At 36.8% G+C, this 13,115-nt stretch overlaps 1 protein-coding gene across 1 annotated transcript in view; it reads left to right on the top strand.

The window, feature by feature from the left end:
- BICD1 (bicaudal D homolog 1 (Drosophila)) overlaps positions 1-7,122 on the top strand; it is a gene marked incomplete at its 5' end in the record, with an annotated part of 62,602 nt that extends 55,480 nt beyond the window's left edge. Inside the window, 2 exons of the mRNA XM_008582491.1 lie at positions 759-834; positions 6,982-7,122. Of these exons, the coding sequence (XP_008580713.1) occupies positions 759-834; positions 6,982-7,069 (164 nt within the window). The remainder of the gene's footprint in view (positions 1-758; positions 835-6,981) is intronic.
- Positions 7,123-13,115: the final 5,993 nt, after the last annotated feature.

Genomic DNA, 13,115 nt, shown 5'->3' with positions numbered 1-13,115 from the left:
ATGATTAACATAACCGATCACCTAAAGCATGGCTTTTACTAGCTAGCACTTTGTTAACTCTGTGTGAGTTATATTATGTGACTTTAAAGTAGTAAAAAAAAAAAAAAAAGAAGTGAAGTTCCCATTAATTCAGGTTACCTTTCTTCATCAGTCCAAATTTCTAACAATTTACTATATAATAAACATTCTGATTTCTGCTAACGATTCTTATTTTTAATATATAAGATCAATTTTAAGAAAATTGTAATGATGATTTCCTTGTCCAACAGCAGTCTATTAATCATGGGAAAGATTGTATTGCATGCTTTTCTCAGTGTTCCTCAGTGTGCCCACGTGTCCTGACAATAAAGTCAATTATCACAATATATTCCATTTTGGAGTAGCAGATCTAAGTGCTAATAAGCAAGGACCCACCATCATGTCCAAGTTCAGAACTTATAGATCTTTCATTATATTAATAGACCCTTTATTTTTAGGTGTTTCAAAATAACAAATATGAATAGCCACATATGTCCTAATGTACTTGAGAAATCTTGCTAGTAATTTTGTGTCGCTAATTTTTAATACTGTATTTAATTAGGAAAAAAGGCCTATCTTTTCTATTGGCACCATTCAGGAGGAAAAAAGCTTAATGAAGATATTTCTGTGTGAATGCACATTCCTCACTAAATCTCTCAGATAGCTGCTTTAGTTGCTGTTACTAACACCTTACTGTGTCATCTCTTTGTATACATGTCTAATTTATCAGTTTCTTGTAGATTGTCAGCAGCCTGCTGCCTCCGTACCGCCACAGTGCTCACAACTAGCTGGGAGGCAAGACTGCCCGACTGTCAGGTAAATTCAGATGTCCTTTCTCCTCCCACCCAGCTGCATGTCACATCCACAGGCCCCCCAAGCTCTCCTTTCCAACTGCTTGTACACAATTATATTTTGCTATATTTTATTTCAAATATGGGCTACATAAACACACCGTGGATACCTGAAGTTTATTTGTTTCCACTGGGAATACAAGAGAGCTAAAGTTTATTTTACTGGCCGCTAGCTGGTAGACTAAAGGCTACCTTCAGTTGCCTTGTGTGAGTAAATACTTGGATTAGTTCAGTGTTTCATTACCTTCCAAAATGTAAAACCTAGAATTGTTAGGATGTTTGTACTACTTTTCTTTTTTTCTTAATTGTCTTTTGTCCTAAAATATATTTCTCAGGCAAACAAAGAGGAAGAATATAAAGAATTAGATATAAAATATATTTAACATTTATTCCAGAACAGCTTTGTAAAGGTTTTTCTATTTTCTGTCTACTCAGTACCCTCATTAAAACTGAATTTGACATACTAGCCAGCCACCAAAAAAAATAAATAAATGAATACAAATAAAAACAAAAAACTGAATTTGAAAGGTGGAGAAAAACCTTGTAATTGGCATTCAAAAGAGAATATTTGCAGTGGTAGTGCCTTTTATGTGAAATTAACTGAAGAATTTTAAAGGCAGGTTTGCACAGTCCCTGGACACTGAACTGGCAGGTCTGCTGACAATTCCTCTTCCAGATGAAAGCTTTCTAAATCAGTCATGAATTTACCTCCGTCCTGGGTGAACTTCCACACAGCATCACAGCGTCCCTTCCAGACCTCATCTTCATGGGCTACACGATCTCCAGTTACGTGGCCTCTGATAGTGCCAAGCTTTTGTCCCCTGGTTGTGGTTTTTATAGTCTGCTCATTGTTTTCTCCTTTTAAAAAAAAACATATTTGTTGCTCTCCTACCAGGGGAAGGCTTCTTTTTTTTTTTTCCTTTTTGTCTTTTTTACTGACTGGTAACGGGATCGCAACCCTCGGTGTTGCGCCCGCACCGCGCTCAGCCAGTGAGCGGGAACCGGTCTCCATATGGGATCCGAACCCTCAGCGGGAGCGCTGCCATGCTCCCAAGCGGTGCACTCTCCAGTGCGCCACCGGGCTGGCCCAGAAGGCTTCTTTTGAGGAGGGGCAGGCCCAAACATATTTCCATGTGTTTCTTGGGAATAGATGTCAGTAGCAGGCTACATGTGGCCATGGGTTCAAGGCAGGGGAGCTGTGGACCTCAAGTAAAGAAACACAGTGGCAACTAAAGCCCATATGTGATGTGGTCTCCAAGCCAGTTGTGCAGCCAGCTGTGCAAGTGGAACGTGGAGTTAGCAGAAAAAGGTACATTATTAAATAGGTCGCCAGCCAAGGTCTCCCAATTGAGGTCTCTTAGTTGGCTGTTACCAACACTTCCAGCAACAGGGCTTTTATTTCAGAAATATTCTTGGCTAACATACTAATACCATTTTATAATAGCAGTAATTTCAATTAGAAATAATAGTGGATGATAATGATTATGTAATAATAGTAGAATAATTTCAATGATGTAACTGAATCTAACTATAAATGTTCAAACCCATCTCAGTGGGATTCTACATGTGTAGCAGTTAAGAACGTGGGCTCTTAACTTACAGTCCATTCTCTACAAAACGTTCCCCACCCTCCCCCAGGGCCTGGGACAGTGCTGGGCTCACGACAGATGTTCAATAAATATTGGTTACATGAATGAGTGAAGGAGCTCTGGAGTCAGATCGCTTGGGTTTGAATCCCACCTCGAATACCTGCAAGTTGTGTAATCTCGGAAAGCTGCTTTTGCGGGCTAAGATTCTGTTTCTTCACTTGTAAAGTGAGGATGAGAACAGGTATTGGGGGAATCCAATGAGGCACAGGCCTGGCCCGTAGTGTCTGTTCAATATCTGCTATCAGTACTAACTGCTCTTAGTGCCTGACCAGTCCCCAAGACAAAGAGCGACAGTCTCTTCCATAACCTCTCTGATTTGCTTGGGCAAAAAGTGGAGGAGGTTACTGTTTTAAGTGTTTTGATTAGATAGGAAATGCAAAGACTGGGAGGAGAATGTTTTAACTTTAATTTTATTTCACCTTGCTTTTTTTGAGAACCAGTTCGACTAAATGGTTACGTGGCCCAGTTCCGTCTCTTCTGAGATTATGGAATTTAAGTTGTTGGCTACCTCCACAGGGATGATTCACTTTAAAGAAGACCAGTTTAATGAATTACAATTGTTTCTAGTTTCTACTCACACACACACAGCGTGGTCCAGGGCAGACTTCCATGGTTCCTCACTGTGGTCCCCACAGAGAAATGACTGAATGCCCATAGACCTGAAAAGACTGTCCTTTTCAAAGTTGCTGGGATTATGACTGGCTTCCTGTCCACCTAGTCCCACTGCCAAAATCATCGAAGTCAATGCCGGTCCAGGGCAGACTTCCATGGTTCCTCACTGTGGTCCCCACAGAGAAATGACTGAATGCCCGTAGACCTGAAAAGACTGTCCTTTTCAAAGTTGCTGGGATTATGACTGGCTTCCTGTCCACCCAGTCCCACTGCCAAAATCATCGAAGTCAGTGCTTTCATGCCCACTATGCTCCTTCCTGGCAGAAAAGCTGACATATGGCCCACATGTGAATTTGTGCTATGTACCAGAGAAGGGTTAAGTTAACCACACATATTAATCTTTACAGTCTCCCATAAGGTAAGCATAGTTACTACACCCATTTTTAAATGAGGAAACCGAGGTTTGGGGAGGTGAAATGACTCATCTGGGGTCACGTGCCCTAAACACAGCAGAGCCCAATGACTCCAGCACCCTTTGTCCTATCTGCTACCTTACATGGCTACACTGCAGAGGAGAGGTCTCCCCTCATTTTAATTACACTGAGAAGAGCAAGGTAAGAGAGTGTTTAAATCACCTGCATTGACTCTTTTTCTCTGAATTGAGAAACATGAGAAAATTTGCTAAGAATGTTAAGTGATTTCAGGTCAGGTATTCTCTATCTCTGTTTCTCATTTTGAAAAAAATTTTTTGTTCTTCCCTCAGTTTATTCATATACTCAAATAACTTCTAAGGTATATAGTTTTTGAATAAAAGAGCATTTCTCACATTTGACTTTTTACACACTTTTTACAGACTGATTCTGTTGTAGAGCTTTATCATCAAAATTGTTTATAGAAAATAGATATCATAATCTGAAAGGAATGCCCAAGGTATTGCAACCTTGGATCTAGTATTTCAATATATAGAGATGTTTGGTATTTAGCACGTCTCTTCTTCTCTCTAGTGGTTACTTACTTGGAAAACAGAAAGAAAAAGAAACTTTCTGAAGATATATCCAATTTTATGTGTTAGTAATAGTTTCCTAAGTTTACTGTTTACAATTTGATCTACCTTGAAAAGTGAACTCTTCAGTGGTAAGGGTTGAATAACATATGGGCTCCTGAAGATATTTAGCAGTCAGAACTGAAACTGAATTTATTCTGCACCTTTAATGATTAGAGCTTATCAAATATTCATATTTAAGAAATAATTTCTTAATCTGTGAGCCAAGAATATGTTTCTTGCAGGTTAATATACACATAATATACACAGCATGATTTCATTTTATGCAAATTTAAAATAGTAATACTATAAAATATTTATAATTCACTTTTTGTAAGAAATCTGAAATAATGAAAAAAATTAAATCATCATAATGTCAAGGTGTTGAGCCAAGTGAGCTGTACCCCATGTTTAAGCTGTTGCTACGTGTTGGTCAAGCAAAAATATTTGTCTTCCTTTTATCAAGAAGAATATTGAATTGCGTAAGGTCTTCAACATTCTTATATAATGTGACCACCCACATTACTTGCCATAATATATGTTGCATAATGTGTTTAGTTCCCTAAAAAGAAATTCTTTCTAAATTGTGAATATTTACAGAAACTTTTGGGTTTGTGGGAAAGTCTGTCTGATTAAGCTATAAACTGCTGTTTCCTGGGCCATCTGAATCTCTTTGGAGGGTCAAGGATGAATCTTTCCATTATTTTCTTTTTTCTTTCTTTTTAAAGATTTCTTACTCATTTATTTTTTTTAGTTGGTTTTGTTTTTTGTTTTGTTTTGGTTTTGGGGGGGTGCTGGCCAGTACCAGGATCCAAATCCTTGGCCTTGGTGTTACAAGGCTGTGCTCTAACAACTGAGCTACCTGGCCAGCCTCTATCATTTATTTTTTAATTGACAAATAAAACCATGCACTATTAGTCCTTTTGTTGAGACTCCAGTTCTCTCATATTTATTTACCACATTTTTAAAATAGGTAGGAAAAATGTTGTCCTAACCAGTACAGAACAGCAAATCTCCTTTTAAGCTAATTTATAGGGCTGGCTGGTTAGCTCAGTTGGTTAGAGCATGGTGCTGGTAACACTGTTATGATCCAGGGTTCAATCCCAGTACCAGCCACCTGCCAAAAAAAAAAAAAGAAGAAAGAAACTAAATTTACAACAGTTCAGAGAGTTTGGGAAGTAAAAATAACTTCAAGCAGATCAGATATTTTACATAATTATGATTTTATATTAAAATTCGAGAGCTATTCATGAAGGTTAATTTCAGTATTAAAGACTTAAAATTGGGCCGGCCCGTGGCTCACTCGGTAGAGTGTGGTGCTGATAACACCAAGGCCGCGGGTTCGGATCCTATATAGGGATGGCCGGTTTGCTCACTGGCTGAGCGTGGTGCTGACAACACCAAGCCAAGGGTAAAGATTCCCTTACCGGTCATCTTTAAAAAAAAAAAAAAAAAAAAGACTTAAAATTATTTAACACTAATCTTCATTGACTTCAATGATGATATTACCTTTAAAAAACTGCTTAGATTAATAAATAATAATAAACCTTGAATAGTTCTCTCAAATATCACTCCTGGGAGGAATGAATTATATGGTAATGAATTTCTTAATAAAGGGAAAACAGAGTTTTCTCTATTTCTAAATCCCTATTTTTAGAAAAATACCAGGGCTGGCCCATTAGCTCATTTGGTTAGGGCACAGTGTATAACACCAAGGTTAAGGGTTCGGATCCCCATACCAGCCAGCTGCCAAAATAAATTAATTAATAAATAAAGTTGAATATACAGTTGGCTGGTTAGCTCAGTTGGTTAGAGTGCCTCCTTGTATCACCGAGGTCAAGGGTTCAGATCCCTTTGCTGGTCAGCCACCCAAAAAAGAAAAATACCAATCTTTTCCAGTTTAAAAAAAAATACCAGTGGTATGATTTTACCACTGCTAGTCACATTTTAAAAGATCTGAAGCCAAATGTGTTTTGTAGTTTTACTCTAGGAAACTCAATGATTTTTCTTTCTCTTTCTTCATGATTATCCATTAAGACATTGATGAGCCTGAGCACAGGTTTATTTAAACTGGAGGCTGTCAGAGGCTGTCCTTTGGAAGGCCACATTATATACTTAAATAGGAAATGTTATAAAAATTCTTCAGTCATTTTAATATTATTAAGCTAAAGCAGGAACGGTGAACCCTTGGAGAAAATATTCCCCCCACCCCTTATTTTTGGCACCTGGCGAGTATGGGGATTTGAAACCTTGACCTTGGTGTTAGCAACACTGCACTCTAAGCAGCTGAGCCAACCGCCAGCCCTGATCATTCTGTTGAATCTGGAATCCAGTAAAGAATATAGAATCCTCTAAACTCTAAGCCTTGGTGCACTTACCAGCACTGTCAGCATCACAGAAATGCAGAATCTCAGGGCCCACCCCAGACCTACTGAATCAGAATCTGCCTTTTCCAAGATCCCTGGATGATTTGTATGCACATTGTAGTTTGAAGAGAACTGATCTAATTAAATCTCACAGCTAACCCAGAGACCTAGGAGAACAAGACTGCGTGCAAAAACTGAAAAGGGTGACTCCCAGGGAGAAGAATTCATATACCATTTCCCTAACGCATTTCATTTTTCTTTTTTATGCCTTGTTTTGAAAAGCTGCACTTGTCTTGGCATACTTTAGATTTAAATCATTTAGTGTGCAAAATTTCTGTTCATGTTTTTCAAATGCATGTGAAAGTCATTTGTCTCACCCTTACACGTTTGCCTGGCCCTTTGCAAATGCATTTCTTGCTGACACGCTTGTTTCTCCTTTTCAGTCCTGACCTAGCTCTCCCTGAGGAGCAGCCACATTCCAGCTCGCAGTGCGCCCCTCTCCACTGTCTCTCCAAGCCTCCTTACCCCTAGTCTTCATCTCCCATGGACGAACATCGGGGTGAAAGTTTTGTAGCCACACACAGGATACTGCCCAAGATCCAGCGCCCTCTCCACTGTCTCTCCAAGCCTCCTTACCCCTAGTCTTCATCTCCCATGGACGAACATCTGGGTGAAAGTTTTGTAGCCACACACAGGATACTGCCCAAGATCCAGCAGGTGTTTTCTTCTCCGTTATTAGATGTACAGTTGGATTAATGTTCGTCATTTTGGAAGCTGAGAGAAGCTGAGAAGAATAACACAAAGCACAGACCCTGGTGTGATAAAACATTTTATGGTTTCTCTAAGTCACAGATAAACTTCTGCAATCAAATGGCTACAGTTCAATTTAAAAAAAAAAAAAAAAAAAAAAGCAGGAAACATGTATCTCAGATGGCTGGCTTTACCTCGATAGCATAAGAGAGACCTAAGACAATATAAAATTCATATATTGTAAAATTACCTTTCCTCACCCTCCAAATTCAGCTATAGAAGTTGATTTTGATATTTTTTGTCATTAATATTTATTTTGTACTTTATTTGCTACATGATTTATGTCTATAAAATAATCTGCAAGAGGTGAATTTAACTCATTTATTTTCAAATATGCATAGTTTGCTCAGTTAAGTATGACTTTTAATTTAGTTTGAAATCTGGAATTGGCCAGACTGTGGTCATTTTTCTTGCACAAAATAATAAATGAGGTGCATCAGAATGTTAACAATAACTGTATTTTGCTGCTACACTGATATTGTTTATGCACTTATTTTCTAATCAGTAGCTCATTAACTGCTGGTTTTTGTTTTTGTTTTTTTTTAACTAGAGTTCTTCACTGGACATTATTAAGTAAATCTGAGAAAGAAACTAAGTTATAATCCATTGACTTAGTCACGTTTTGATGGCATCTTTAATTTTTTTTTAAATTGCAGTTGAGTAGATGTACTGGTGCTGCTCCTTTGTATGTGTGTATGTGTGTGATAACTTTAAAGAAGGCTGAATAACTTGAAGGGAAAAAATGGTGTGTCTATTTAATGATCAGAATTTTTTTTTACTTCTCCCGCATTCAGGGTCCTACTATGAGTCTTTCTTGCTTACAGTTAGTGAGTACAAATGGGAACATATATACATACATAGTTGTAAGGTTGCCTTTGGTTATTTAATTTACCCAGAAAGTGTTCAAATTTTGATTACAATTGTGTGTTTTGTTGTTGTTAGGTTTTTTTCATAAAGAATCTTCCTTGCCAAAAAACAACAGATAGTAAACCTTAGCTCATTGTCTACTTTTGACAAACACTCAGGTGCCTACAATCATTATATTGTATTGAGATAATACATGGTCCTAGTTCTTTTACAGATTCTGCTGGGTAACTTTTGCAACTTGATTTAGGCAGTGGATTTCATAGCAAAATTTGTTTTGCACATAATCTGATAGACAAGGAAAACAGCTAAATGAGCTGAAAGGTCTAACACTCTTGGGCTCCTTAACTATCAAGTGCTGCCCACACACTGCTCCTAGCCCTTATTCCTTGTCTTCGTCAGGTAGCCTTAACTTATTTAAAAACATAAGGGTTTGACCTTTTCATGTAATGATATCTATAACTTCTCTTCAAAACAAAAACGATCTTCACTGTTAACACAAAGGATAGTTAACAGTGTAGGGCACTAACAATGGAGATCTGGGAACCACCCAGCTTATTGAGTGGCAGTGGGTGGCACATTAGTGGAGTGATCCATCAAAGACCAAACAGGAAGTCCTAAAGCACACTGCAGGAGCCTGTCAGTCATACACCTTTTAAGTAGTGGTCACTATTACCAAAGCAACTCAGAGTTTCTGTGTTCCTCATTTGAGTGCTATCTTCCAACAGTGTCATTTATTATGCAACTTGGAGTAGATACTGAAATCTTCACCAAAATAGCAATTCAGGTTAAAATACAGAAATAGAAGCAAAACAAATCTTCCTAAAGTCTTATTCCTAGCAACCTAACTTTCTGCTCTTTCCCACCTGCACTGCCTTGCTGTTCCTACATGTTTTCTTCATTTTATTGCTGTTGTCTCTGCCTGGTTCCACTATTAGTGAGACAGCATGGATTTTAGTAGAGTTCAATTAAAGAAATTACCCATACCCTGCTTTCTCTTTTTCTTTTCTTTTTTTCCCCTCCTTTTTCAAGCATCATGTGTTTGGACCTGAGAAGTGGCGTAGCTGCTAAGTTGACTCTTAATAAAAAACTGTTTGTGCCTGAGGGAAATATGCCTTTTTCAAAAAGTACCTCAGAATATGTTCCTATATTGCCTCGTCAGTTTTGCTTGGTGGAACTGGGAATTCAGCAGTAAGTATTGTCTGCATGTAATTGAGGGCAGTACTGCCTATTCACAGTGCTGTGCTGCGTTTTTAATCCCTTATTCTAGATTTATGACCCCAGTGAAAATCGATGTCATATACAAAACACTTATTTCTTCCAATACAAAGTTTATCATTGTCTATTATAAACTAGTTTTGTTTCAATTCTTTATCTTAATAGAGTGGGAAATGCTTATTTTGAAATGTTAATTCTATGAAAATATTAATTTTAGTGAAACTTGGCCAAGAAGATTAGAAACTTGGAAATAAATTTCTTTTTCCCAGCACAAAATTAGGTGATAGTCCCTAAGCAGTAAGAGAGAATAATACCATGTATTTATACTGTGGCATCATTTAGTATAGTTTAAGCTGAGCCATATCTATATTTGTTTATAGGAATTTAAAGTGAATAAATATGTGTAGTATTGCTAAAAATCAGTACCTGTAAAGATAGCATCAGGATTTGAAAGGCAATTGAAAAATTGTAGAACTAACGAGAACCAAAAAGAAGGAATCTCAGTAAGACATATTTCCTCCTAGGGAAGAAAAATAAACTGCAGGAATATCCTGAAAATACTGGTTAATTATTGGAGACACAGTGAGCAAAGATTAAAGGTAACTAGCAAGGGCGGTTAGCAAAGTAACCAGGTAGATTTTAAAAAGTAAGCACAATTACAATACTGAAAAGAATAGTTAGTATACAGAAATGCTTTCCTTCTGAGGATTTTTCTTTTTCTTTTTTTTTTTTTTTCCTTTTTGTCTTTTTTCGTGACCGGCAAGGATCGCAACCCTCAGTGTCGCTCCCGTACCGGACCAGGACCGGCAACGGGATCGCAACCCTCGGTGTTGCTCCCGCGCCTCGCTCAGCCAGTGAGCGGGAACCGGTCTGTATGTGGGATCCGAACCCTCGGCGGGAGCGCCACCGCACTTCCCAAGCAGCGCACTATAGCAGTGCGCCACCGGGCTGGCCCAGGATTTTTCTTAATTAAAAAATAAAATAAAAAGAGGCAATAAATTGTTTTTGGTCTGAGTGCTCAGAGACATAAAGGACCTTGGATGAATCCTTAATCAACTCATGATTTCAAATCCCTTTCACCTATCCCATTCTGGATTCCAGTAAAGGGAATTTGGAGAATTTTGAAAAAACAAAGTTATTAAATAATGAAGAAAAGACTTATTTAGAAATTATACTTTAGCAAAGGGAAGGAAAGGTACAACAGTGATCTTCAAGAAGAGAGAATTCAACAAATGATAGATACCAGCTGTAGATAAGCTAAGACTAGAATAAGAAGGTCTTCAGTGTGAAGGATTTATCTTAACTCTAGAAAAGAGATTTTTAACACTGGGAAATTAGTCATTGGAACTGATAATCAGGAGGAAGATTTGTTTTTTAAAAATTGAATATTAGTGGTGGTCTAGTAAGGATTAAGTTAAGTGGCAAGATATCTTAAAATAATGTATTATAATTCTGGGAGCCCATAACCGTATGATTCTTTTATTTATGTTAAATTTTAAAATACATTAAAGTTTTACTGGTTAGTCATAAAATATTTTATCCTTTGAGAATAGGATAGCAATCTTAACTTTTTCAAGATATTTGGTAAAAAAAAATTTTTTTAAAAGATTGTTGGCATTGTTTTTCCTTCTATTTCACTGTATCTTTAAAGCTGTCCAGAATGTTCTAATTTTACTATTAAAAAAACCCCTCACTTGTCAGAATCTAAAAAAACAAATGTCCTCAGGAATACTCTGGAAATAGAAGGTATGCAATCCCTTCTATGAGAGGCGGGGCAAATGCCTCTCAGCATTTATCTTTATTTAAAAGGATCTTCAATCTACAGCATGTGCTTTTTCCATGCTTTGGGAAATATTCTTATACAGATAACTCTTCTGTTTCAAACAATGTGCAACATTGACCCAATAAACTCTAAGAATGTGAAAATTTCCTAATATCCTATATTAAATAAAATCCTCTGCAGTTCTCAAGTGGAGATTACAAAACATGAAAAGGAAGAAATGAAATGTATTTTCTGCTGGGATAAGAATGTCTAAGATATAATTGTCATAATCAATCAGCCAAAATATATCATCTGTCTCTCAGAAAGACACATCAGGGGAAGCCGATGGATGTCCAGTAAGGAACTGTGCTGGGTCAACCCAAGGATGCCACAAATGCTTTGGTATTGTAGGTATAAAGTAGGACTAGATTTGAAAGAAACTCTAAGGATAAAGTTCACAATTTTAAAAAGCTTGCCCTCCAGTTTCTTTATTTATTTATAAACCACGGTGATTTGAAATAACTTGTTTTTAATATTACAAAAAATTTGCAAAAATATGTTTTCAAATAAAGGGAACATAGTTCTTCAAAAAGGTGTTGGACTGGAGTTAAGATAGTGTGATCAGTGCTGAAACTGACAAGTAATTTTTTATCTTAAAATTAATTTCAGTGGACATGCAAGACCAATCTAGCTCTGGAGTGACCTTTTCCAATGTCTGTAGTAATACCCCCAGATGAGTTGTGTCTGAAATTAAATTCATTTTTATTTAAATGCCAACTACACTGCCATAGTCCCTGGTGTATTGCATTTGTAGCCTGAACCTATTAGATTAACACCTGAAAGATTCATCTAGACATTTCATTGGTCCTTATTACTCAAAGTGTAATTGAAACAGGTGTTTAGTATTAAGGTGTGTTCCCCAATTGAGGATATTCCAGAAGTAATATTCTATTTAAGAGGAATACAAGGAGCAATTAACTGCCATTAGTGTAAGGGCGAGAGTATGCAGTATAAAATGTTTGCATGAGATATTTCACATCATCTAAGCTTTCCCATATTCATAATATGAATACTATAGAAGTCTTGTTTCTCTTGTGATTGTCTCTCCATTAGGAATGTAAGGAGATTGTTACCTATAGCTGATCTCCTTTCCATATTGAAATGCATGGCTTTAATCCTCAATGTATTTTTATCCCTTTCCTCTGGAGATATTTAAAATTTGCCATATATAAACTGAAGCCTGGATAAACTGCTGAGCCAGATTGTTTCTGTGATTGGAATGTAATTGCTGTAGAACACTTGTTGAGAACATATTTTTATTTTAACTTTTTTTCCTTCCAGAATTATTCTCTGATCATTATGGTTCCCTAAAGAAAACACTGAGAAGTAAATCTGATGCTTCTTAGAGTGGATGTATGTTTTTCTTTCTAAAAAGTCATTGTAAAAAGATTAGAGAATATAAAGTAAGGAGAAGTATCATTTTGTTGAAAAATCCTTATTCAGTGATAATGGAGATACAGAATGAATAATTTGGTTTATAGATATGATTGTGCAGCATATTTTAGAGGAAACTACATCATTTTAACATTATTGCTGGGCTGGCCAGTTAGCTCAGTTGGTTAGACATGGTGTTGATAACACCAAGGTTCAGGTTTCAATCCCTATACTGGCCAGCCACACCAAAAAAAGAAAAACAACATCATTGCCACAAAATTTTTTAGCTCAATGGTTTGACTGTTAGTGTCAATTAAACAACTTTTTGAAAATCTTTTATGACATTTTTATAATCTACTCAGTGTTTTTATTTGCATGATTATGTATATGTGATGAACCATACATGATTCCAATATTGTATCTTTCCAGTATTAGCATTTGTGTCACAGACATTTTTATAATCTACTCAGTGTTTTTATTTGCATGATT

Source organism: Galeopterus variegatus, unplaced genomic scaffold (genome assembly GCF_000696425.1).
Source record: "Galeopterus variegatus unplaced genomic scaffold, G_variegatus-3.0.2 Scaffold2640, whole genome shotgun sequence".
NCBI lineage: Eukaryota > Metazoa > Chordata > Mammalia > Dermoptera > Cynocephalidae > Galeopterus > Galeopterus variegatus.
The sequence above is the reverse complement of the archived record's forward strand: the minus strand, read 5'-3'. Positions and strand labels throughout refer to the sequence as shown.